Genomic DNA, 27923 nt, shown 5'->3' on the forward strand with positions numbered 1-27923 from the left:
GGAGAGCAAATAATGAAATAAGTCCCGGTCCCATGCTGATTTTACCCCTTCGAGGTAACGTACAGGGGGGTGGTAAAACCAGGGAATAAATGCTCGCGTTACCATTGGCATTGCTTAATGGGCAAAGGAAAGGATTTTGAGTCCAGATGCTTGCCTGAGACAACGCTCGGGTTGTGCACCGTGATCCCGGAAGTAATTTCAGGCTGCACGTTGGAACGTAGCCCGGGAGCTGCCGGCCGCGGAGGAGGCGGGAGGGCTCCGGTCATCGCTGCTGCCGGCCGCGGAGGAGGCGGGAGGGCTCCGGTCATCGCTGCTGGTCTCGGCTTGTGAGGAGTTACAGGGCTTCCTCTTGGTTCAGCGCCAAGTGGGATAAGTTCTTCGAGCATTTAATTAGGTTGGAAAGTATAATGATTATGATTTCGCTTTTAAAATAGCGCTTTGCAATGAATGTGGTGAGAACTTCAGTGTTAAATGGAGGGACAGTTGTTACTGCAGGGGATATGGAACGCTCTGGCATGACCTGAGGTTGTGGAAGGTGCTTCACAAATTCAAACCTGTCCTCTTACAGCGCCTGAATAGTTTGGTCAATGTTTTAGCTCCACATAACTGTCTTTCCACTTCCTCTGTTTAACCATGTGAAATTCCTTTCCGAGGCAAAAAAAAGGGGCAATGCTCAGCAATCTGAGGAGAAACAAGTTAACCTTTTAGGTTGATCTTTCATCAGGTCTATTGATTACATTGTGCGCCAGCTGCAGTGTTTTGTATTTGCACTTCGGTGCTTTTTTTAAAATTTTATTTACAGCGTGGGAACAGGCCCTTCCGGCCCAACGACTCCGCGCCGCCCATTTTAAACCCAAATTAACCTACCCGTAAATCTTTTGGAATGGGAGCTCCCGGAGGAAACCCACGCAGACATGGGAGAGCGTACAAACTCCTTACAGACAGCGACGGAAATCGAACCCTGATCACTGGCGCTGTAATAGCGTCGCGCTAACCGCTACGCTAGTTTGAAGTTAATGGGTTCAATTTGTACGCCAGAGATTCGGTCTAAATTTCCAGCCCACATTCCAGTGTTGTGGGCGATGTTTTATTGTTGACAAGGTGTCATGCATAGCTCTGTCCATCCCCTCTTGTGGATTGTTTCAAGAAAGAGCAGTGTCTGATGTCCTGGGATGCTATTTATCCCTCATCTAACATTACTAAAATTAAAATATTTGGTTATTGTTTGTTGTATGGCTATTTTTGCAAGTTGCCTTATGCAGTCTGGGTGCAATGCCTTGTGTGGTTCAGCTAGAAGTTTTGGATATTCTGAAATGGACATCAGTGGTGCAGTATAAATGCAAGTCTACCAAAACACTGGAGAGCCAATTGCCAAATAATGGTAAGAAAGTTAAAGTAACTAGTAAAAGACTGGAGAAATTAAAGAGGCAAAAAGCTGATAAATTCATGGATTCTGTCGACTAGATTTCAAAAAGAGGTAGCAATAGAAACTGTAGTTCCATTAGCGGTGATATTCTGAAATTCCTCTTTCAATCCCACAAATTGAAAATCAGCAAATACAACACTGCTTTTCAATAAAGGAGAGGGATTACAAACAAGGAAGGTTGGATAAGTTAGCCTGACATCAGATGTCAAGAGAAGGTAAAATCCATTATAAAAGATATGGTAACAGACCACTTAGAACATCCTGTAATTAGACAAGGTCCATGTGGATTTGTGAAAGGGCAATAAATGTTTGCATCTAGTGAGATAGACAAGGGGCACCAGTGGTTATGATACTTGCCATCTAAAAGATTGTTGCAGAAAATAAAGACACGGTGTTGATGCTAATTGGCAATGGCTTTGTTGAAGGAAAGAAAAAGTAGAATAAAGAGTAATACAAAAACAAAATCCTACAAATGTTGGAGAATCTGAAATGAAATGCTTGCAAACTCACTGGGTCAGATAACTTTTGTAGTTGGTAAAAGGCCATCAACCTAGAGTATTAACTGTTTTTCACTTCCCACAATCCTGCCACACCTACTGAGTATTTCTGGCATTTTCTATTCAGTAGTAGGGATCAAATAGGCAGGCTGTTAGTTTTCTGGTGCAACAAAGGTCAGTACTGGACCTTCAAGTATTTATGCTCCATATGATTGTGAGTAAAATGATAGTGTGTAAACATTCCTAGTTTGCTGGTGATAAAAAGGTAATGAGCAGTGAGGAGGACACACAGTCTGCAATGCTGTATGTGTCAGATGAGGTATAATGTGGGAAAATGTGAGCTTACTCTTGGGAGAAGAAAAAAAATACTTGTAAGGAACAATTAAGTAAACTTAACCTAGCTTTGGTAGTGTTTTGAATAATTTGAGCTGATATCATGTAAACATTACATTCTTGAATATTTCATAGGAGTAATATCCTCCCAACATCTGCTCTGTCAAGACCCTTAAGTATGATTGCTAACCTCTTTCACTGCAAGCTTGTGCTCACTCCATCTTTAAGGCATTCTAACCTGTTGCACTGTTGTCCTTGTAGTTTTGTATTGGCAAGTGAAGGGCATTGAAGCTGTTTTGACTGTCTGTCACTTTGACAGTTGTATGGTAAAAACATTTTCAGTATGTTTTACTGACATTAATTCTCAAAGTACTCCTCAAATTGCTTTGTGTTACAGTAATGGGTCAATGCATCTTTCCTGATTTAGATTTATAAAGCAAATTTCACAACCTTAAGTCATCCCATTACTGGTAATAAAGTACTTATTGAACTATGGTCATTGTTATGTTACAGTCACTGTGCTGATTTAGCACACAACAAGCTTCTACAAGTGGCAGTATAATAATGTCCTGGTAATACTATTGGTTGAGTGATCTTAAAAGGATACAAGATTAGTGCAGGAAAGTGGTGCCAAGGAAAGCAGTTGTGATCTCATTTAATGGCAGGGAAGGCGTAAAGGGCTGAATGGCCTACTGCTATTTGTTTAGATTTGGGAGTAGTGTCCAGAACACCAGGGGCAGCTTCCCTGCTAGAACTGTGCTCTTGTTTGCATCCAGTGAGAGAGCGGATGAATCTTTAAGCTAATGTCTCACTTTTGAAAGATTGCAGCTCCGATATAATAAATAAAACTAGAAATGGTTCAGCTAATTAAACAGTGATTTGTTTTTGTAGTGCAAACCATGAGCTTCCCTGCTGTTTTATGTCAGGTGTTCAAGCTCCCCAGTTTGGTGTCTGCCTTCATAAGGTGCTTCCCCCACAGCCTCATTTGGAGAAACAAAAGGAAAAGGGAACAAAACTAAAAAGTTAGGACTGCGGTTTTTGCTCTTCTCATTTATTTTTTGTCATAAATAACCATGCAGATATTTCATTGTTGTTTAGCCCTTTGTGCAAGCTGTGAACCCAGAATTAAGATAAGATACAAGAGATTTATTTATTGGCCACGTGCATCGAAACACACAGTGAAATGTGTCTTTTTGTGTTACTGAGAATGTGCTGGGGGGGCAGCCTGGAAGTGTTGCCACTTTTCCGGTGCTAACGTAGCATGCCCACAGCTCCTAACCTGTATGTCTTTGGAATGTGGGAGGAAACCGGAGCACCCGGAGGAAGCAGACACACGGAGAATGTACAAACTCCTTACAGACAGTGGCAGGATTCAACCTGGGTCTCTGGTGCTGTAATAGCGTTACGATAGCCGCTACACTACTGAGCCGCTCTAATTTATTTATATACTTCTTTACCAGTTGCACCCCCATTCTGTGAACAACAGCAACATTTATTATCAATCCTTAATTTGGGCTTGTGGGTGGATGCTCAAGGGATTGGAGAGTTTGTATAAGTAAGGCTTCCTGCCTTCCCACAGAATGGTACCTAGCTTGCAGGATGTGCCCAAGTAATACTGCTAGAACAGCTAGGCTGATAACTTTTATTGAGCAGTAGTGTTGCCTTGCATTCCATTGAGTGTGGGGAGTCCTTCTCAGCACACAGGCCTGAATGCCATTGTAAGGGTCACTGCTGGGTTTTGCATTATACTTGTGAGAAGCTTTTGGGTGAGGGTGTTGAGGTTTCAGTGATACACTAACTTGTTTTAACATTAGACTATATGTAAATAGTTATATGCATTTATGTTATGTTTTTTCTTCCTTCCAAAACTGACTTCAATCTATAGATTAATATGAAAATTTGTTTTTGTTACAGTAAATGTTTATTTTCTTTTAACTGATTCCATTGGATTATCTTGATGTGAATTTGGGGAAAATTTAGAGTCTAATCCTGCCTTATGCTTATCATTATTTTCTTTATGATATAATGTTGAGTTCCTGCCTCCTTAAAGATAATGTATGATTTTCAGGTTATTTTAGCTTCGCATTGATAATAAGCTGAAGATGGATGATGAGATAGAAAAGTTAATGGTGGGAAGGGATCACTCTCTTGATGTGGAGCGAGCATGGACCAGCAGTTCCCTTCCAGAAGTTCATTTGCATCTGCCTACAAGTGTGCTTCAGTATCAAAGTATGACCATCTCAGTAAGCTATTTATATATCTCCACTTAATAATTCTATTAAATGCCCATTTATGTGCAAGGGGCTGTATATAGGAGCATCAGGAAATATCATAAATGTGATTTAAAGGGATGTGAAAAACTGTTCAAAACAATTTTGCTTAATCTGATAAACCAGCTTCTCTATGATTGACTCTTGAAGTATAAATAATGAAACATTGCTACCCACGTGGGCTGCCTATGGTAAGTGCACACGCCCTCAATTGTTCACAAAATCGACCTGAATCCTGTCTGATTATTCTGTGGCAAAGTCTCCTCCTGATTTCCTAAAGCTGCTCACCATCTGCAAGACTTGAGTCAGGAGGCTGATGGAATTCTCTTTGCTTGTGTGGATGAATGCAGCTCCAAAAAAAAAATGAAATAAATGTTCACTCCCTCCACTCCGGTGCACTGTGGCTGCGGTGTGTATCATCTACAATATGCACTTCAGAACTTGCCAGGTTCTGCATTTGAGCCAGAGCGTCCACTGAGGTTTGAGCTGTTGTCTGAAGCAGTGTGTGTGATGGAATGATGTCCATTGTCATTTGAAGCCGTAACATCTTTATTGGACATGTGGGTGGTCTCATTTATTTTTATGAAGATATTTTGATAGCAATTGAAAGAAGTTCTGCATGTAACTACATACCTAAGTCATACTCTTGAGGATAACCTACATTAGAACCATCGCTGATTCCTCACCAACTAGTTAAAAATCACAAAGTGCCTTGTTAAACACTAAAACAAGCAGGTGGTGTAAAGTTTAAAAACTTGGAAGCACTTCCAGTGTTTTTTTGAAGATCATCAAATTGTCATTGGATCATTTAAGATTACAGATCCTCCCCAGGATACGACAGGGTTCCGAATAGTTCACAAGTTGCAAATGCAGCTGCCCAGCAATATATTTAAATAAAAAGAGGCCAACCAAAGGCAACGTGTAGTTAAACCAGGGCGTTTAACTCGACCATTCAGATTTCTCTGCAGGACGGTATTCCTATGTGGCAGGAGAGGCAGAAGCCAGCAACTCCATCCTGCCGGTCGCCCAAACACTCTCGTATGTACGTGCTGTACATAAGTCAGGCATTCGTAACCTGGGGAGGACCTGTAACTGTAAAAGATGTATTTTACTTTCCTGCACTGCTATTCCTTGACATCCACAGTTCTAACTCTTATCAGATTTGATTTGTATTTTGTAACCTAAGTTGTAGAGTATTCTGTGTAAAAGGTGAGAGGTTATTGTAGCAAAAGTGTTACTGTATGATCTCTGGGCAGTGGTATTTTACCTGTTTGATTCAGAAAACAAACTGTAGTTTAGACACTATGCATCAGAAATATCTGAAGCCCTAAAAAAAAAATTCATGATGCAATAAATAACAGCTGCTTGTAATAAGCTAATTCAGGAAATACAGTTGATATTAGCTGGAAGAGTATTGTTGGTTCCAGCAATAAAACAGTGTGGCTATGCTGCTTTAAGCTCTGTGTTAAGCTCTCACAAGGATGCTGCAGTTTTTAAAACTATAAACTTCCAACATACAGATCTCAAAGACAGAAAACAAAGTGGCTTCCAAAGAACAGCCAAAATCTGTCTGAGGCAGATTCGCAAAGCTGTATTGCATCATGACTGGCAGACGGCTGCAGAACTGATGACCAACTACTTCCAGATTTTAGAAGACACCTCTCCTAGAAATCAAAGATCTGCCTGTAAGGTAAAGTGCATCCAGGAACATTGTGGAAATTTCATCACCCTAGTCACCTATAGGCATTTTCAAAATGTGGCTATCTCTGATGAGGGCCTAGAAAAATGTCTTCTGCAACTGAACAGCTTGCCAAGCAACTTTAGGTATTGGTGAGGGTTTAAAGTCGCATGTAAAGCAGTTAAGTTAGAAGACCGATTTCCTTCCTGAAATGATCAGTAGTGAATCAATTGGGTTTTATTTTGCAGCAATCTGACAACCTCTTGGTCACCTGTACTGATATGTTAATTCTAGATTTTTTTTTAATAAAGATAAGTTTAATTCAAATTTTCAGATGAGATTAGACGTTCAAGCATCTCCGAATTGTTAGCACAGTGACATATTCTAGTAATATTTACTACAATTTTGCCTTGAGAGGCAAAACCCTCTCAAGCTTTAGAGAGGGTGCAGAGGAGCTTTATCAGGATGCTGCTTGGATTGAAGCTCACGTCTTATGAGGATAGGTTGAGTGAGCGAGGGCTTTTTCTCTTTGGAGAGAAGGAGGATGAGAGGTAACTTGATAAGAGGTGTACAAGATGATGAGGCATAGATCGAGTGGACAGTCAGAGACTTTTTCCCAGGGTGAAGATGGCTAATACGAGGGGGCATAATTTTAAGGTGATTGGAGGAAGGTATAGGGGGAATGTCAGAGGTAAATTTTTATTTTACAGAGTGGTGGGTGCGTGGAACGCACTGCCAACAGAGGTTGTGGGGGCTGATAGATTAGGGACATTTAAGAGACTCTTAGATAGTCACGTGAATGATAGAGAAGTGGAGGGCTATGTGGGAGGGAAGGGTTCGATAGATCTTCGAGCAGGATAAGAAGTCGGCACAACATCATGGGCTGAAGGCCCTGTACTGTGCTGTAATGTTCTGTGTCCTATATCTGAACTGAATTGCAAGTGCAGTGCTGCTGGGAAGAGTAAGATTGTTTTCCACAAGTGATTGGTAATTCATGCCTCTTAACGATGATTGTTAATGAGCATGTCTATGGGAAATCCACCCTAGGATATAGTAACCATACTCACCTCAAAGAAAATTGATGATCTAGCACTCAAAATTGGTCTTCTAACTTGCATCTCTTCTGTAATGTGTTCACTTTATGGATTCAAAATAATCATACTAATCAGAAATCTTTCTGAAAGTAAATTTTGTACTATTCATAGGGAATTAATGATTGACCATTCATATCTGTACTATTGGTATTGGTTTATTATTGTCACTTGTACTGAGGTACAGCGAAAAACTTGCATACCGATCACACAGGTCAATTCATTACACAGTGCAGTTACATTGAGTTAGTACAGAGTGCACTGAGGTAGTACAGGTAAAAATGATAACAGTACAGAGTATGGTTGTTGTAAATAATGTATTGTTCATGCGGTTAATGTACCACTGGAATATTTAAATAGAATATAAGCCAGTGGTGTTCCTGGTGTGTAACAAAAAAAACGAGCAAGAATTTGAAATTACAACCTTTGCTTCCTTATACTGACAACCTTGTGAAGTTCCTATTTTTGAAGACTTTGAATTTTGCAAATAAGACTGTTCAGTAAAGAGAGAATTCTATCTGTAAGATATTTAATTAATTGTGCTCCCTGATGATATTTTAGGCAATCTGGAGGATGGGAACTACAATACTTCAGCATCATCCTAACAGCTCTATGGACAACATTGAATCATTCACTAGAAAAATGAAAATCATTGGAGTGAAATTTTACTTGAAGGTGACAACAAGAAAATTCAGATTAATACAACATCTTTCTTGATTGCACAAATACTGCTGGTGCAATTAATTTAAATGTCTGTGAATATCCAATCAGTAGATCTCTGGCACACTGTTTTCAAATTGCTATGTGTCACAGATTAGTTCTGTCTCAATTGATGTTTCTGTTTGGTATTTTTATAGGTCAGGACAGGAGTCTTTTTAGGAACTAGACTCATGGACTCTGACTTTGAGGCGTATTTCAGTTTTATTTACTTAATGGGAATAATCAGTTACTTGGGCATTGACTAAATCTGGCTTTGTCCCAATGGCTCCAACCTTATTGGCTGCTTTGAGCCATGAGCCATCCAGTGAGTTGGTGCAGAGCTGGGTGACGAGCCCATCCTGTTGTACAATACCATCTGTAATTGCTCCTGTTCATTCCGTTCCTAAGGCCTGCTTGGAGCACGCAATCCACCTGCTGTGTAATGGAAAGATGGATGAAGCCTACAGAGAATTGTCTGTAGCTGAAACATGGAGATACGGGGAAAAATCAGCAAATCAGCAAGAAGTGCTTAAACTCATCCAAGGCTATAGGGCATTGCTTGATTATTACACATGGGCTAAAAAGAATCGTGTTGTTCATGATATGGGTAAGTGATGATTATAGGGCTATGTGCCGTGCTTTGTTCCGTTTGGATCAATGGATCCTGTAATTGGAGCTTGCGTTAGCAACAAATACATATCTGCCCACCAGTGAAATTTTACAAATATTGATGTTTGCTGGGGTGGTGGGAGGGGCTAAGTGTGGTGCACTTTTGTGCTCTGATCCTACTGAATGGCAGGGCCTAATTAACATTGTGCCTGCCTTTAAGTACTGTAGCTAACCCAGGTTGATTAAAGACCTGGTTGCTTGACAGCCAGCATTGTCAGTGTGCAGAGGGAGGGAGAGTGGGTTTGGAAAGCCTGGAAATGCTGATGAAGTCAGCTGATAATAGGAATTGCTTGTATATAGCTTGAGCCAGAGGTACGAGTGGTGCTGGAGAGGCTGTTGTTTGCTGAAGTCGGCAGTCCTTGTGTACCAGTTAGCAGGCAATGCAAAACTCAGATGAAAATCTGGAGCCTCACAGCCTCTTAAGCTGATTAGCTGCCTGTACCCTGTAGTGGACAGATGAATTTAGGTTTGAGAATTTTAAGTTTTAACATCTTATCCAAAACACGTCCTTTTTTTTCCCTCTAATGTGCTGTTTTAGGTCATTGGTTTATGTTGTTCACTGGAACTGAAACAACCCTGTATTTGGAGGATTTCAATCCTGTCAGAGTACTGTACCAATCCTGATAAGTGTGACAGATGATATCTAATGACAACTCAACATCTTACTTGTCCATCCTCACCTCTGACACATCGACCATGCTCTCCTCCCACATCTCCATAGCACAGCTCTTTCATGCTTGACTACAAACATTTGTACAAATGTCTTCTCTTCCCAACCTCTCACTGTTCTCGCTGGAGTTCCATAAATATCTATCCTTGACTGCTTCTCCCTTCCTCAACCTTGTGCTTCTGTTGACCTCATTCCAAAGGCCTGGTGTGGAGTTTTGTCTAATAACAGTCCTGGGAAGTGATGTTTGTGTTTAGAAATGCTATATAAATCCTAGCTGCCTACTTTGTAACCCAAGAAATAATGATGTATGCTTTAAACCTAGCTAATGATGCAGTCGATTCAAGTACAGCACAAGAAATGCACAAGTATTTCCGACAAGCCTCAATCGGCCTGCGTGATGTTGTCCAAAGTCCTGGTGTGTGGGATCCTTTCATACTTGGCTATGTCAATGTAAGTTTCAGCACATTTGGGTGCTTAAGCCATAACTTCACAAAAGTTTAAATGATTTTGTTATGTAATAGAATTTTGAAAGGATTTTTAGGTTTTCTCAGTGTTGTTTTCCATCAGGGTTAAATACAAACATTGAAATGAGTACTTTGGAGCACAGGAGACTGCAGTTGCTGGAATTTGGAGCAACAAATAATCTGCTGAGGCTCAACTAGTAACATTGAAAACTCCCCCCACCTACCCACAGATGCTGCTCGACCCACTGAGTTCCTTCAGCAGATTGTTTGCTGTTATTAGGATACAAAACTCCTGAGGGTTTCAAGCTTTGCTGAGTGCAAATTGGCAATCACCTCTCCCGAGGTTACAAAAGCTGCGTCCTAGAGAGTGAAATGTTTTGGGCTGTTCTTGGGTCACAAAAGGTACTCTGTAGCTGTGACACTTTACTCTGCATGGTTATTGTTTTTACCTGTACTACATCAATGCACTCCGTACTAATCCAATTTAACTGCGCCATGTATGAATTGACCTGTACGATCAGTATGCAAGACAAGTTTTTCACTGTACCTCGGTACAAGTGACAATAAAAAACCAATACCAATCAACCATATACTAGTGGGTTGACTGAGTGCTTGGAAACATCTGCTGCTTCAATAAGTTCTATTGATTCTACCTGAAATAAACTGAATGTAGGTGCAGGGAAAGGACAGAAAATTTATGCATTTTTTTTTAAGATCATCCGAAAGGAAGGCCTGTAAATTGAGGAAGAGAACTTTTTTGAATGCTGACTGAATTTTTAAATGCTGGTTTTGTAGGTATGTGACCACTAGATGGTGCTCCTGACGTACACTAAAACACTCAAGCATTGTGAAAAGTTTGAAAGCTTGGTGATTTTCTGATGAAGGGTCTTGGACCTGAAATACTAACTCTGTTTCTTTTCCTAAAGATGCTGTCTGATTGCTGAGTGTTTCCAGAATTTTGTTTTTATTTTGGATTTCCAGCATCTGCAGTTTTTTTTTTATTTTCACTACTGGTGAATTTGTACATCATTCTGCTCTGTGTTAACCTCGCAAAATAGCTTATGGAGAAAACATTTTTGAATTTTTATTTAATGTACTGTTGAACCAAAGAACAAGCAGTATTGACTGATTTCTAATTAATCACTTCCCTTCAACTATTGGGATCTTGAACGAACCTGCACAACCCTAATCACTACCTCAGTATAGCAACACGATAACTGCTTTGCATTACAAATGTCCCTTCCATTGGGTCGACCCTTTGGATATCTTGAGTTCAGAGAGTTGATCATATTTAACCACATAATAGAATCTGCATTACCACTTTCAGCAGTCAAGTGTTTGCACTAACCAAGACCAATTTATTTTTGTTGAAGTGTTTCACAATCATGAAACTTTGTTCTGTTTCATCCCTCATTCTGAAATTTTCATCTTGCATATCTTTGAGCCTTCTCTCCAGTGAATCTCTGCTCTCCATCCATTTGACAGATGCCCTACCTTGATATTGTTGTTATATGAGATATTGAATATTCAGCATAGGCTCTCTCTCTTCCAGTGATACATTACTTTCACATCACAAGCAGAACCAGATTACCCAGCTGGTTGGGTGAAGATTGCCTTATCAAGAACAATTACGAACTGTCCATGAGCCAACATTTAGCTGATCTATCTTTATTTGGATTTGAAGATCTAGAGAAACAGCATTATCATTAAACGTTCAGCAACTTGTTGCTTTTTATTTCAGCTGCTTGACTTCTATGATGGTTTTGAGGAAGCCCTGAAAGTACTGAATGATTATGCTTATGATAGCAGATTCCCACTAAATCCAAACGCTCATGTATATTTGTACGAGTTCCTAAAGAGACACGATAGCTCACCTAAGAAGCTGATGAAAGTACTGAGGGTAAGATTTATGTATCGAAACTCTTTGCTGCAATCTAATATTAGCAGTGATTTATCTTTGGATTGTACCTGGGCTTGCTCTTTTGGCACAGAAACAATATTTTCCCTTTATCACAGGCTTTGTGTTGAATCTACAAGTGTGTACATGCTGACGTTCTTGTTGCCCCCTGTTTGTCCATATGTAGTACTTAACTGCAAACTTTTAAACATTGATTTGGAGCCTGTGCTGCTTGCAGTCAGAGCTACTGGCCACTAGACCCATTAGGGAATAGCAGACAGGACAGAGATAATAGCTTGTAGTTTTTTACTCTCGTATGCTGACAAGTTTTTGCAGGACAAGAAATTTTGCAATATTTAAGTCCTGGGATTGTGAATTGACGCAGGTCTCCACTTGATGGTTTAGAGTGACCCTAGACCTACTTAGACCGTAAGCATTATCTGAGTGAACATATGCATTCTTTGGCAAGTTAAAAAATGTCAATAATGCAACTTTTATTTTAGCAATTGATTTTTTTTTTAAATAGTTCAACTGATCAATTTTGGAGGTTTACTGTTGTATCTGCTTGTATCAAGGTTAAGGCCAGCAATAGAAACCCAATGGGAGCCTGGTGGATTAATTGTATGGCCACATTGGGCCAGGATGTACTTGCCTTTAGCTGGCAGTTCCTTGAACCATCAGCCAACTGCAGTGAATAGGTCACTGATCTCTGACCTCAGTGCCCACCCATTGCATCCCTTAGGCATTGAGGTACAGGTCAGATGCCAGAGCATTTAAACAACTCCATTGCTGGAATCATCACTGAATACAACAGCAAAGTAGAGATCCCTGAGAGGCTGGATATCCTTCGTTTGAATAGGGTAGCCAGCCTTGAATTTAAAAAGTAAAAGTCATCAGTGGGTTCTATAATCAAGGCCACGGGATCTGTAACCTGAGGCATTTTTGTGGCTCCCAGTCCACTCTGCTTTACAATACGGCCAAAGAATCCAGATCTAGAGGTCAGTTGATCCCATGTAATTGCAAAGGTAAGTGCTGTCATGGAGAAAAGGGTGATGGTGAGTGCAGGTGGTGAGCAGAATTTGGCATGATCCAGGCCACAGTATAGAACATGGAACACTACAGCACAGGAACAGGCCCTTTGCCCCACAATGTTGTGCTGAACCAATTACATTAGAAATCAAATGCCCAACTAAAGTAATCCCTTCTGCCTACACAATGTCCATATCCTATCATTTCCCTCACATCCATATGCCTATCTAAGAGCTTCTTGAACGCCTCTCATCTTACTTGCCTTCACCACCACCCCAGGCGGCGCATTCCAGGCATCCAACATTCTGTGTGTAAGAAAAAAAACCAACAACAACTTGTCTCACACATCTCCTTTGAACTTGCCCCCTATCACCTTAAATGCATGCCCTCTGGTATTAGACACTTAAACCTTGGGGAAAAGATACTTGCTATCTATTTGTGCCCCTCATAATCTTATAAACCTCTCTCAGATCTCCCCCCCAGCCTCCGCCACTCCAGAGAGAACAACCCAAAGTTGTCCGACCTATCTTCGTAGCACGTGCCCTCTAATCCAGGCAGCATCTTAGTAAACCTCTTCTGCACCCTCTGCAAAGCCTCTACATCTTTCCTATAATGGGGCAACCAAAACTGAATGCAATACTCCAGATGCAGCCTAAATAAAGTTTTATAAAGCTGCAACATAACCTGACTCTTGAACTCAGTATCTCCATTATTTCTCTCTTGAGTATCGTATCCAAGACTGTGGATGATTTACTTGAGTGAATAGCCAGCAGGCTCATTGCCTCACTCTTAATCATCCATTGCATCTGGCCATTGGTAATATATATTCAAAATATAATTCAAAATATACTTAAAGGTATAGACTATAAAGTTCTATTTTTATTGAGAAGTAATCATTCAGTCTCTCATGGTCTTCACTATATTACAGACATTCTGTTTGTTCTCCATCATTCCCCTTCTCTGCAACCTAAAACCTATTTGATGTCTAACTTTTTCCCAGTTCCAGTGAAAGGTCATCAACCAGAAGCATTAATTTTGGGTGATTTCAAAGTACATTGTGGAAGTGGAAATAAAAGGAGATTAAATGCCACATGTTCCATACTGCTATAACCTCTTTTTAAAAAAAAAACTGTGACTGGTTTGCTGAATGGTTTCTTTTGCCTTTCCAGGTATTGTATCATCTGACTCCTTCTCATGAACTGATGTTGGAATTTAATTCGCTGCTCCTGAAGTCAAGTAAGTGGATGTCATTTCTTCTCTCTCGTCATGGTTTATAAACGTCATCTAAGGATTGTCTGCAATTGTGGGATTAGCTGAGGCAACTTGTGAGGATGGTGCCGGTGCCGGTGGAATTGAGTTTAGCTTGTAATGTTGATCACTGTTCAAATGTTCTGTGTACAAAAATGGCCTGTTTTTGTATCATTCACTAGATGTTGCATTGCTGGGTGATGTTGTTTGAGTAAGGGTGATGATCAAAGTACCCAGAGGAATAGTAGCAGGACCAGGGCATAGAACCTCATGAGTATGCACTGCCATTCAATAAGAACATGACGGATCTGACTCTAGGCCTTAAACAACATTTTTTTGTTTTTGCACAATTTTCCATAACTCTTGATTTTGCTGTAGTCCAAGCATCTATATATTTGTCTTGATGATAAGATAATGATGAAGCTTCTCACTTGAACAATCTTGTTCAGTCCTTTTCAACATAGCTCAATTTAATTTCTCATTTGAAAAACCACTCTTTCATTTCTCCTTATGATGTTGGAGGAGGATGACATTTAGCCCATCAAGACTATACTGGCTCACAGAGAAATCCCATTGCCCTGCTTATTGGACGTGGGCTGTTGGATCTGTGAGGCAGCAAAACCTTTTGCTGCACCACTTTGCTGCCCTTCACTGAAGTGTCTGGGATTTGAACCCCTGATCTTCTGCGTATGAGACTGCAGTGATGCTTAATGTTGCATGTAATTGGTTAAAGGAAACATAGCACTGGTAAAACCAGAAGTCTACTTCATGTAGTTTCGTCCTTTTCAGGAAAAAGTTGTCACCATAAGGAAGCACTGGGTGTTCTCTTCTGTCTCCTGGATTTCCCCACTTGGAAAGAAGACTGCAACACATGGAAGTGTTTACTGAAGCAAGTGAAGAAAGCTGTAGCCCAGTATGTACACTTGCAAAACATCAATTATTTTTCTCTTCTGTTCAGTCAGTATTGCAAACTCCTGTTAGTATCTGGCAAATTGCTGTATAAGTTGTACTGGGGTGAGACTTAACACAAGTTTAGTGTACAATGAAGTATCGGCTAAAAATTTCTTTAGGATGTTCGTAGCAATGCTGATCTCTCTTGCTCTCATACCCTTTATTTTAATGTCTTGTTAAATAGATGCAGGGAATAATAATAACTGTGTATATTTTATATATCAGAATGAATGAAGAACTAACAACCCTTAATGTTACTACAGTCTAGCCCTATTATTAGAGTTATAAATTCTCACAAAGCAAAATGACAATCTTTCAGTTCTTTCCCGTACAAGAACTGAGGGATTGATGTGGCAGACAGTTATTAGACTGTTGCATGCTATCAGATGGGAAATGCAAACTTTCTGATGGTTGCATAGGGATGTTAAAAGATGTGAAACTTTGAAGTGCCACAGCATTGGAGATGGTTCATCAGTGCTTTGAACCAAGTCCTCCTTGGTGAGTTCTGTCTTCTGGGTGATAACATGAATGCTGTCTCAAAGAAGATTAATTTAGCTTCTGTTTTTTTTCCATGTCCTCTCATACAGTAACAGGGCTATCCATCCTAAGATCTGGCTGAGAGCTGTGATAGCGGTAAACTTGTCATTTACACACCTGGATATCAGATATGTTTCTGTTCTTGAGTCACCTTCCCTGATGTTGTGTCCAGCCTCTGATATTTGACATGAGTGAAATAAAATATTAAGTGCAACTTGTGCATAAGCATAGGATGGGATGCAGGAAAATAATTCTGGGACCAAAGGAGTCTTTATAATCAGATATTGAAATCCTTGCTGTGAAATTTGCTATTGTAATCCTCGGCTTTCAGTGCATCTATGTAGTAGATGGTGAGGGTTGGGAAAGAATTAAGACTATTGTGAGGAATTTTAGATGAACTGCACAAGACATTCAATCTGATGGATGAATTATTTCTGGGAAATGAATTCTCTAAAGTGTTAGTTATTTTAAATGTGACCGGATAAGTTTATTAGTGTTAATGAAATTGAGCACTTGAGGTGACTGATGTTGCTGCAGCTTTGGCCAAGTGCATTCTACAGTTTTAATGCAGCAGTGGAACCTGCCAGCTGCTTTGAAAACTAGACTTTCCTGTTAATGCAACAATACGAAAGATTTTGTGATATTGTGCATGGTTTATTTTAACTGGCAGTTGATCTTGTATATCATGTCCATACAGACAAAAAAAAGAACTTTTCCTGCAGTTTCGTCTGTTTCTCATTTGCTCCTGTGCAGATCTGGGGTGAGGCTTGAAAGTGCTTTTCTGACTTAGTCAGCAACAGCACTGCCACTGAGACAAGGGTGTTTCATGGCTAAAGACCTGCTTGTTTCACACTTTGTAGTAGGTGTTAGTTAACAATCTTCAGAATAACAATGTACATTGCTTTTATCAACCTGCAGTTATTAGTTGCTTGCTGAAGGAAAAATTAAAACATTGTTTGCTCTTGGGGTTCTCTTTGACTCTCACTTTGTTCATTTTACCACTGTGAAAGAAATTTAGAAATTTTAAAAACAATTTAAATGTTCTACTTTTTGATGACATTTAAGGTGGCTATTTTCTTTGTTAGGGGTTATTCAGACTGGATCAAAGAGCAATGGGAGCCGCGACAAGATTGGTGGCCTGCCTTTCATTTCAGCAAGTATCGTGCACATAAGGATTTTGAAGAAAATAATACCAATGCTTACAGGAAAGCACAGATTGCAGGAATCCTAATGGGCAAAGGTAAATCAAAGCTTCACTGGGCCACCTTAGCTTTTTAAAAGGTTACTTAAAACAATTGGAAATGTGGAATTGTGTTCAAAAATAATTGTTTTTTGTGAATTTTTTAAAAATTATACAGCATTAGCTATATAGGCATAGAATTTTGATGTTGTAAAAGATGTTCCATGTGTAAACAGAATTACACTAATTTGAAATGTTCTTCCTCCTGAATTCTTCAGAATTCTGCTCCTAGAATGACAACTTGTCATTGCACTCTACTGCTTTAGAGTTTGATATCACTAAGAATTTTTTTTCAGTCAGAGTGCAGACATTGCTGTTATATGTTATCTGGGCAAATGAGCATGGCATTTTTTTAAAATTAAAAATCTATTAAGATGTCACTACTCCCATTATGGTAGCAATGTTGTGAAGAAGTAGATGGTTTTAGAAAGGAAAATAAAAGATTACAGAAGGCACAGATTCATAAAAAATGAAGAGGGTATTCCACTAAATGAGCCTAGATCTTTGAATGAATTGTCAAATTGTCCTTTACTGTGCAAGCAGGATAATTGCTTGTTGCAAACCTAAATTGATCAGTAAAGCCTTGGCTGCTGTTTCTACCAATGGGAGAACTCTGTAGAGCAGTGCTGAATGTGTGCCCCTGCCATGCAGGTAGCCTCAGGTGAGCCACAGTTACACAACTGCAGAACAATGTTGGAACCCACCAGAGCATCAGCTATGATGGTGATTAATTCTTAAATGTAATATCTCATATCATCATTATCCTTAAAGTGAAAATACAAGATGATTCTCCATGGCAACTTCACCTCTTGCTTTCCTAACAGTTCTATTGAGATTAATTTCCCTCTGTTAACTTTGCAACACCACAGAATTATTTGCCATTGTTCAAACTTGGCATGATCAAGTCACTAATCTCTGATATAGTGTATCTATTTCTTTTTAAGCCAGGCTAATGTACTAGTTAGTTTTGCCTAATCTATCCTCCTCTTCCTCACTCTCCCCTTCTGTATACCTTTCAATATTGGTTCATAGACCTCCCAGATCCTGATCTTTTAAAATGATTCACACTGTTATTTAATTTAGACTGTAGGAGCTTAGAATTAGGAGAATGGGGAAACAAAGCTAACAGCAAAAATTGGATGAGATGAACTATCCTTGAAGTAATTTAAGGAAATAAAGACATACAGATTCTAACAATACCCACCCAGAATGAGGCTTCAATATATTGGCAGTATTCCCATATAGACAATTCAGCTGTAAAAGTCCTTACTTTCTTGCTTTATTACTGACAACATTTAATTTCAAAGTGACAACATTTAGCATCAGCTTTACAATGGGTTATGTATACAGGTGCCAGACCTTTTTTACTTCAGATTTCCAGCCTGCTGTTCATGTTTAACATAATTAAAAGTTAAGGAGTTTAAACATTTTCGATAATGCAAGCAATAAAGTTGGTATACGTTAGAGAAAGCTCTCACTTTGTGAAGACTATATATAAAAGCAGGATTTTTGTCAGAGTGGAAAAAATTATTTTTAACAATGACTACACTCCTTCCTAGTCTGTTATAGAGTTGGGTTAACTAACATGAGATGTTGTTTCTATTTACATTTTTAAAAAAAATACTGTTTTGAAACAAGTATTTAATTTTTCCTGAGCCTTGCTTTAGAATGATAAAATTTTTCTCGAAGAGTGTGATCTGTAACCTGTCAACACACTGGAGGAGCAGCATGGAGATTCTTGGACTTGCATGCACCTCCATGGTGATTCTGCAGTTTCATCTGATTTGTGAATATATTTTGCTGATTTAGTCAATCAGCCAGATTTTGCTGAATGCGGCCAGCTACCATGGGTCCTGCATGGTGGTTGCCCCTCAACATGACATGGCTGCATGAACAAAGTGCATCAGTAAATGCCCACCTCTAAAATTGTAAAAATATTTTTTTTTCCTCACAGCTGTAAAATTTCCTTTGAAACGAATGGGCTTGTGGGTCCTTTTCCATTTTCAATCATGCTCTGAACCATGAGCAGATGGGTCTTTGACCTGAAACTTGAACTCTCTGTTCCCACCAACGCTGCCTGACCTGCAGGGCATTAGGGTATTTCTGATTTTTTCTTTTCCCTCAGATTTCCAATCTACAGGCTTTTTAATTTCCATGATCAGATGAGGAACCCCCGCCCCCTCCACCGGCCTAAAGTGTAGGCAAATCTCAGCAAGCTTGTGTTATGCCATTGAGCTCGATGCAGAGCCTAACAGTGGAGCGTACTGACAGACTGACCAGCTGGAATGTGTCAGTAACTTAAGGACTCTCACATTTAAATGAGCATGCACTGAATTCCTGAGCAAGTAAATGCCGACAGGTCAACAGTACTGGCTAAACTCAGCCCAATGATTCTAAGCTTTGCTGCTGTTTTTGTTTCCCCTTCAGGTTGCAAATATTTCATCACCATTTACCAACTGGGACGTAAAGTTCAGAAGGCAAAATTGAAGAAAATGAGGCAATATGTAAAGGATCACAGCCTGCTGCAGCTGAGCGGATGTTGACTTGAAGTCTGCCTGCTGTTTAGAAAGTGCACATAATCTTCTGACTTTTGCAATGTGAATTAAAGGACAGTCTTGAGATTATTTTTTATTCCAGCTTCAACAAAGCTCAACTATTTTTGCCAAAATGAGAGCACTTGGAACTGACTTAAAATGTTTTTTTTCCCCTCGAGACCTTTCACTGAGTTAAGATAGAAGAATAAAGACGGGGATGCCATGGGGTGGTAAGGGTAAAGGGAAGCTAACAACTGTCAGAGGGTTGAGAGGTTTCCCACTGATCTCTACTGTGAGGCACTCACTGAAACTTACTTTGAAGAATATTTTTCAAGGTACCAATGTTGTATAAAAGTGCTAATGGTCTAAGTATTTGGAAAGATTGTGCTTTGCATAATTTATCTGGAAGACTTGAATGGTGGAATTGAAAACTTTGTATTGTAATATACCCATAAAATGATGGTGCTTTTCTCAAAAGATCGGTCTCCATTCCCACGAAACACCTGCTATTTTTATAGTCTGAGTCGGGAAGCTTGCAGTTGCACTGTGAATTAGAGCATCAGTAGATTTGACCCAAACTAGTTGATTTTAAAGTGAGTTTTTGTGGTCACCACTTAACTCTTAACTAATTGAATGTTAGTTTTAATAACTAGACTTCCTGAATATGAAGTGTTAAGTTCTTTGCTACAAGCTATACACATGTTTGATTGGACTGCATCTGAAGTGGTCCATATAATTCGGAGTACCAGACCTTTCATTTACTAAAAAGGGTTCAACTCAACTTCGCCAGGCACCAAGGATCAAATTATTAAGAAATGCAGATTCTATATAGAAGAATAAGGAATCTCACTGATGGTTTGAATGATTTTGTGATGGTCTGATAGATGGAATATTTTTATATGCTTGAACTTTGGACCTGGAAATGTAACATTAATGTCATGGCCAACTCATTCAGAAGAAACATTTAAGATGCTCACTTGTACAATGTAAGGTGCTCTCTAAAAGCAATGAGTTACTTAAGTAACCAGTGCATTTTCCTAATAATTTAACCCTTGGAGCCTAGCAACGTTGTGGTGAATCCTTTTTATTAAATAACCCAGGACTATAGACGTAACTGTTACAAAATGAAACTGTGGTGTATCCTACCCATACAAACCAAGGCAAGTCCAATGAAGCCAAACCATTATCCTACCCTTATCAGCAAAATATGATGATGGAAAGTCATTAGCAGTGCTATCATGTTCTACGTACCTTATCTTTCTCAATGTTTCTCTACTTGGTTTGCCCAGGACTAGTCATTCTATAGAGTAACACAGGCTTGACCCAAAAATACACCAAAAGTCTTAAAATAGTTATGGAAAGGGATTGAACTGGTCCACAGGTTCAAGTTGTAAATTGGGGCAAGGTGAATTTTGATGGTATGAGATGGGAGCTTGCAAAGATTGATTGGAGGTGGTTCTTTGTGGGCAGAGAGACCACAGGCAAGTTGGGAGGCTTTTATAGGTGAGATATTGAGAGCTCAAGGTCTGCATGTTTCTATTAGAATGAAAGGCAAGGCTGGTAGGAGTGGGGAGCCCTGGATGATGAGGGATATTGAGGCCCTGGCCAAGAAGGAGGACGACACATGGGTCAGGTACAGGGTGCTGGGATCAAGTGAATCCCTGGAGGAGTATAAGGGATGCAGGAGTGTGCTCAAGAAAATCAGGAGAGCAAGGAAGGTATTCTAAGGGACAGGATATATAAGTATCTGGATAGACAGGGCCTGAATGGGGAGAGTCAACACGGCTTTATGCATGGTAGGTCATGTCTAACCAATCTTGGAGTTTTTCGAGGAGGTTACCAAGAAGGGTGCTGAGGTAAAGGCGGTGGACATGTCTACGTGGACTTTAGCAAGGCCTTTGATAAGGTCTCTCATGGGAGGCTGGCCCAGAAGGTTAAGTCACTTGGCATTCAGGATGAAATTGTTGATTGGATTCAACATTGGCTTAGCAGGAGAAACCAGAGAGAAGTAGTTGATGGTTGTCTCTGTGACTGGTGGTGTGCCGCAGGGATCGATGTTGGGTCCGTTGTTGTTCATCATCTAAATCATTAATATAGATGACAATGTGGTAAACTAAATCAGCAGATTTGCAGATGATACTGAGCTTAGGGGTGTAGTGGATGGTGAGGAAGGCTGTCGAAGTTTGCAGCGTGATCTTGACCAGCTGGGAAAATGGTCCAAAAAATGGCTAATAGAATTTAATGCAGACAAATGCAAGGTGTTGGACTTTGGGAGGACAAACCAGGGTAGGACTTGCACAGTGAATGGTAGGGCACTGAGGTGTGTGGTAGAACAGAGGGACCTGGGAATACAGGTCCCATAATTCCTTGAAAGTGGTGTCACAGGTAGATAGGGCCATAAAGAGAGCTTTTAGCACTTTAACCTTCATTAATCAAGGCATTGAATACAGGAGTTGGGATGTTATGTTGAAGTTGTACAAGACATTGATGAGGCCGAATTGAGAGTATTGTGTGCAGTTCTGGTCATTTACCACAGGAAAGATATCAATTAGCTTGAAAGAGTGCAGAGAAAATTTACAAGGATGTTGCTGGGACTGAGGACCTGAGTTGCAGGGAAAGGTTGAATAGGTTAGGACTTTGTTCCCTGGAGCGCAGGAGAATGAGGGGAGATCTTGTGGAGGTATACAAAATTGAGGGGTATAGATTGGGTGAATACATGCAGGCTTTTTCCCCCTAAGGCTGGGTGAGACTAGAACTAGAGGACATAGGTTTAGGGTAGAAAGGTGAAATATTTAAGGGGAATCTGAGGGGAAAACTCACTCAGAGGGTGGTGCAAGTGTGGAATGAGCTGCCAGTAGAAATTGTAGATGTGAGTTCAATTGTAACATTTAAGAAAAGTTTGGATTGGTACATGGATAGGAGGGGTTTGGAGGGATGTGGTCTGGGTGCAGGCAGATGGAACTAGGCAGATCAGGTTGGCATGGACTAGATGGGCCTATTTCTGTGCTATTGTACTCTGACTCTAAAAAGGAATCATGAGATAAGTTTGACAGAGAAAATTAAGAAAACTCCAAAGAGATGTTATAAATATATTAAGGGATAAAGACTAACTAGAGAGAGAATAGGGCCCCTCAAAGACCAAAGGGGACACCATTGTGTGGAGCTGCAGGAGATGGGCAAGGTTCTTGATGAATATCTCTCCTTTGTTTTTATTGTGGAGAAAGACAAGACTTCGGAACTAGGGAAAGTAAATGGGGAGGTCTTGGGGATAGTCTGCATTACAGTAGAGGAGAAAGGTAGACAAATCTCCAGGGCCTGACTAGATTTATCCAAGAATGCTGTGGGAGGCTAGAGAAAAAATTGCAGAAGCCCTGGCTGAGGTATTTGCATCATCATTAGCCATGGATGAGGTGCCAGTAGACTGGAGGGTAGCGAATGTTGTGCCTTTATTTAAGAAAGGTGGCAAAGAAAAACCTGGGAACTATAGACCAGTAAGTCTAATGTCTGTGGTAGGTTAGTTAATGGACAGGATTCTGAAGGATAATATTTACATAAATCTGGAAAGATGGGTTGATTAGGGGTAGTCAACATAGCTTTGTGCATGAGGGATCATGTCTTATGAACTTGATTGAGTTTTTTTGATGAGGTGACTAAGTTGATGAGGACAGGGTGGTAGACTTGGTTTATATGGACTTCAGTAAGGCCTTTGCTAAGGTTCCACATAGTAGGTTGCTCTGGAAGGTTAGGTTGCATGGAATCCAGGAAGAGCTGGCTAATTGGATGCACAGTTGGCTTGATGGTAGAAAGCAGAGGGTGATGGTCGAAGGCTGTTTCTCGGACTGGAGGCCCGTGAGTGGTGTGCCTCAGGAGTCAGTGCTAGGCCCATTGTTGTTTGTCATCTATATCGATAATTTGGATAAGAATGTATGAGGCATGGTTAGTAAGTTTGCAGATGACACTAAAATAGGTGGGATAGTGGGCAATGAAGAAGGTTATATGGAAAAAAAAATTCAGGGAGATCTTGGTCACCTGAGTAAGTGGGCCAAGGAATGCAAATGGAGTTTAATTCGGATAAGTATAAGGTGTTGCATTTTGGAAAGTCAAATCCAGGTAGGACTTTCGCAGTGAACGGCAGAGCCCTGGGGAGTGTTGTAGAACAGAGGGACCTTGGAATACAAGTACATGGTGACTGAAAGTGGAGTCACAGGTAGGGTGGTGAAGAAGGCTTTTGACATGCTGGCCTTCATAAGTCAGGGCACTGAGTATAGAAGTTGGGAGGTCATGGTACAGTTGAACCGGACACTGGTGAGGCCACACTGGAGTATTGTGTTCAGTTTTGGTTGCCCTGCTGCAGAAAAGATGTTATTAAACTGGAAAGAGTGCAGAAAAGATTTATAAGGATGTTGCCAGGACTTGAGGGACTAAGTAAAAGGAAGAGTGGACAGGCTAGGACTTTATTCCTTAGAGTGTAGGAAACTGAGAGGTGATCTTATAGAGGTGTTTAGAATCATGACAGGCATACATAAGGTGAATGCCCTCTGATTCTTGATACCACAACTTTGGGGGAAAAAGAGGGCATAGGTTTAAGGTAGGAAGCAAAAGATTTGAGGGGCAACTTTTTTTTACATGAAGTGTATCCATGTAGACAGGTACATGGATTGGAAAGGTTTAGAAGGTTTTGGGCCAAATGCTGGCAAATGGGACTTGCTTCGATGGGGCATCTTGGTTGGCATGGATCAGTTGGGCTGAAGGGCCTGTTTTCATGCTGGATGACTCTAGGACTATGACCAAAAAATGATTTCCTTTTACAAGTTGAGAACATTGATCCCTGATCTTAAGTTGACATTTTGATGAGAGCAGGATCATTGAGTGTGGACTTTCCTTTAAATCTCCACTGTACTTTTTTTGTAATTTGGTACAACTGAATAGCTTGCTGGGCCATTTCCTAGGGCAGTTAAGAGTCCTTGAGATTGAAATCATAAATGAGTTGAATCGGGAAGGATGGCTGGTTTCATTCTTTAAAGAATGCTAATGAATTAGAATAGGAGGTCAATTCATTGAGCAAAGTATTCGCAATTTGGCTGCTGACAGTGTGAAACAGATGAGATTCACTGATATCATAGAGTGGATAAACAGGTGAAATAGTTGGAATATATTGATAAGAATGTGATTTGAGAGCTACATTGCAAACATGAAACTTGCAGCAAGTGTGGCATCCTTAAAGCAATGTTGTTGGTATATCGTGATCTATTGCAGGTTAAAGGGTAGATTTCTAAATGACCATCCAGGCTTGTTGCAGCCTGTTATAGAAACTGTTCAGTTTTTATTTCCATTGAATTCAGAGGAGATAAAGTTTTTAGAATGGGTGACTGTTTCACGGGGTCAGTCTCGCACCCAGTGAGACTTTATTCCAAAGAGCTTGTCCTACCCAGAAGTTGTAAATGAAAAATATTTTAGTTTCAAAAGAAAATCATGTTTCTGCCATAATAGTTGTTTTATTTGCCAAAGTTTTATAAATTGTTGTTAATGGAAGTTCCCATGTCAGCTCATAGTTAATCCCACAGGACAGCCCATTTGTTTATGATTACAATGCAGTGTATTCATATTGTACAGAAAATATGTGCCATTGTGCAGAGGCTAAGAGAGACCCAACAATAAAGAAAGGCAAGCAAATGTGGCAATAAGGTCAGAAGAAATCTGAAGAAGTTGATATGATTGTTAAGAGACGCAATTACAACTGGAGAGCTTAGGGAGGCTTTAAATGTTATTAAGGGAAGTTGTGCCAGAATTCATCTTAAAGCATTGAAATCAATGTTTTTATTTACTTGTGCAGTTTTTACATCATGTGAACAGCTGATTTTGAAGTCATGCAGATGGTCAGAAATGAATGCAGGAATACTGTCTTTGTGGAAAAATTGTTTACTGCATCTTACAGTGTTTCCAAGAGTTGAAAGGCCATGCCTCACATATATCTTGTGGATACTCCTTGGAACTGAGTTCAACATGTTGACACCATTTTTATACACAAAAGATGGTTTACGTATTTTTAAGAAAGGCGGTGTAGTTTAAAAAAAATTATATAACTTGTAAATCAGCAGGGAATAACACCCAAATTTGCTTGTTTCCACTCGCACCAGTTGTAGACCTTGCAGATTTCTTTTATTGTGCTGCTGTGATTTAACATGCAATAATTTTGATTTTTTTTAAATTTCAAAATTATTTCAAGCTTCATCCCCAGAAACAACAATAGGGAGTATGGACTCATTATTATTTTTGCGTGTTAGATTTGAGGCTTTGTGGCAAGAATTTACATTGGTCTGAGCTTTCCAGTTTTGATGTGAAATCTCTGTGTTCTGGAATCAGATGGTTACAGTAAGAGATCAACGTGATTAGCTGTCCTTAGCTCAGTTATGTAGTGGCTTTTCTTTGATACAGCATTAGAACAAACCTCAAAAAAATAGTCATTGAAAGAAATTAATAATCTCAATGATTTCTCCCCAAATTACGTGCCAATTACTTTCATCAATAAATTGCCCATGTGATAAATAGCAGATCTGACTGGAAATTCATTTGTAAGGTAATGTAAAGTGGTTAAAAAGTGGGACATGTGTGTTAAAAGATGGTAGGGGGTGCTCAGGTACATCTTAAACCCCTGCGTCGATTGCTGAATGGTTCCTTTCAGTGATGTTCTTTCTATATAAGATTTATCTCTGTATTCTTAATTGTTAACTTGTATCCAAGTAATGGCTATTATACAAACACCATGACAGGAAATGTTAAATAAAGCTATTTAATACATCAGCACCAGTGCAGAACACATTGGCCTTAAGTTTAAAATAAAAACAACTGCCATCTGTTTGTAGAAAATAAACCTTCAAATTAGCCAACAAATGGACATGTTCAAGAAAGTAACTTAGAAGTAGAAGATTTATAGTTGCTGTACTTTAGCAGCTTGTGTTATATATACATAGTAGCTACGACATCTATTTAGTCCAAAATAGTCATGTTGACACTTGATCCTCCACAAAAAGCTCTCAGAAATAAACACAAAATAATCACGTCGATACCTAAGATTCCCAGCAATCCACAAGACTTCATTTCTGTATCATTTATGATAGTGATATAACGAGGATAGTCAACATAATAATAATGAGGACAGCCATCTTAAAATGGGCACAGTATATCGATTTATCACTCTTATTCCATCAGATTTCCCCAAGGTCTGAAATAGTTGACCGAGTAAGGTTTAATCTGGATGATTGTTGGTGGAATGGGACATTGGTGTTTCAGATTTAAATCAGCTTGGTTCTGTTTAAAGAAAATTAGAATTATTACACCTCATATATGATAATAATGAAGGAATGATGAGATACACTGTATGCATTCAATAACATATCAAATTCCTTGCATTGACTTCTGATTTCTGGCATCTGCAGTATCTCATATACAATAGGATGAGTATCTCTTTGTCACTGGACTTCCATAGAGTTTCACTAAAATTAAATAGTGTGCAGTTTTACAGGCAACAATCCTGTAGCAGTTAAAAATAATTTAAAATTTGATTAAATATGCATGTAAATGAGTTATCTCTATCTTAGAGCCACAATTTTCTTTCAAAAGCTTAGGGTCCGACTTGATTTGAATGATTCAAACAGAAATAAAGACCACATTCTAAGTGGTTTGATTTTCAAGCTATTGAAGTCACTGCTGGAAGACATATGTACAACCAGCTCCACCTCAGTGTTTGTGCAGGATGTTGGCAATACATCCTGTTCTGGCATATATTCAGGGTATTAGAGCTTCATAATTTATGCTTTCATAGCAAATCCCAAGATTATCCAGCTGCTTGACCCTGCAACTACATCATGATGACTATGTGTGTGTGTATATATGTATATGTATAAATGAGTCTAGCACAAATGAAAATTCGCTTTAATTTTGCCATAAAGTGCCGATATTTTTAAGTTTTCTTATTTGTTTTACAAAACAGCTGTCACAAATTTTATCCAAGTACTATGTGATGATGTGTGGCTTTAATATGATCCAATTACAAGGTGATACTAGTCTACAGAGAAATAATGAGAATGTAGTATATTCAAAATTTTTAAATTCAAGAAATTAGAACTATTTGGCTTTTCCTATCCATAAAAGTTCTTAGAGGCAAGTATTTCATTATTATTTCAGCAAATATGTCAATGAATGGGGAAATTTAATTTGCAGGTAGATCTTATTTGTAATGAAATCCTGTTTGGTCTTGGTAGACAGAAAGATAATTTTCTATAAATATCAAAGGGTAATGCTAGTTGTTTGTATAACCTGTCAGAGAAAAGTGATGGAGCAATACATGTGGCTAAGAGGGCAGTTATCTAATCCTGATTAATGGATTGTTCCATTATGGTTATATAGACATTGAAATCTAATGATCTGTAAATGACCTGATAGGAAGAGATCAACTTGGTACAAGATATTAAGTAATTCAGATGTATCCTTTATCTATATCATCAAACTAAGGCCTTTGTGTGCTAAGTCAGTCATTAACTATTCCAGTTTCCTGAACAATATTTTAAAATCTATTAGACTGAGCTCTACTTCCTTTTCAAGCACAAGAAATAATTTACAAGCTTGTTGAGTCTTCCAGGTTGGTATTCATGTTAAGTTCATGACCTTTTCTGCTGTAGTTCAAGATGAGA

The 27923-nt window shown here is 39.4% G+C and overlaps 1 protein-coding gene across 3 annotated transcripts; it reads left to right on the top strand.

Moving 5' to 3' along the window:
* Positions 1-112: 112 nt before the first annotated feature.
* On the top strand, positions 113-27291 carry taf1a (TATA box binding protein (TBP)-associated factor, RNA polymerase I, A). 3 transcript variants are annotated; one of them, XM_052012484.1, is made up of 11 exons: positions 113-394; positions 4325-4485; positions 6047-6216; positions 7857-7970; positions 8403-8601; positions 9656-9783; positions 11539-11697; positions 13893-13959; positions 14761-14884; positions 16545-16699; positions 19127-27291. In XM_052012484.1, the coding sequence occupies exons 2-11, from the start codon at positions 4359-4361 to the stop codon at positions 19240-19242; spliced, it is 1359 nt and encodes a 452-aa protein (XP_051868444.1). In that variant the 5' UTR covers positions 113-394; positions 4325-4358; the 3' UTR covers positions 19243-27291. The 3 variants fall into 3 exon arrangements, with proteins under 3 accessions (XP_051868444.1, XP_051868446.1, XP_051868447.1); XM_052012486.1 differs by having other exon boundaries at positions 140-394; positions 4325-4499; XM_052012487.1 differs by lacking the exon at positions 11539-11697 and having other exon boundaries at positions 140-394.
* The last annotated feature ends 632 nt before the right edge of the window (positions 27292-27923 follow it).

The sequence above is a fragment of the Pristis pectinata genome, chromosome 3 (genome assembly GCF_009764475.1).
Source record: "Pristis pectinata isolate sPriPec2 chromosome 3, sPriPec2.1.pri, whole genome shotgun sequence".
Classification (NCBI taxonomy): domain Eukaryota; kingdom Metazoa; phylum Chordata; class Chondrichthyes; order Rhinopristiformes; family Pristidae; genus Pristis; species Pristis pectinata.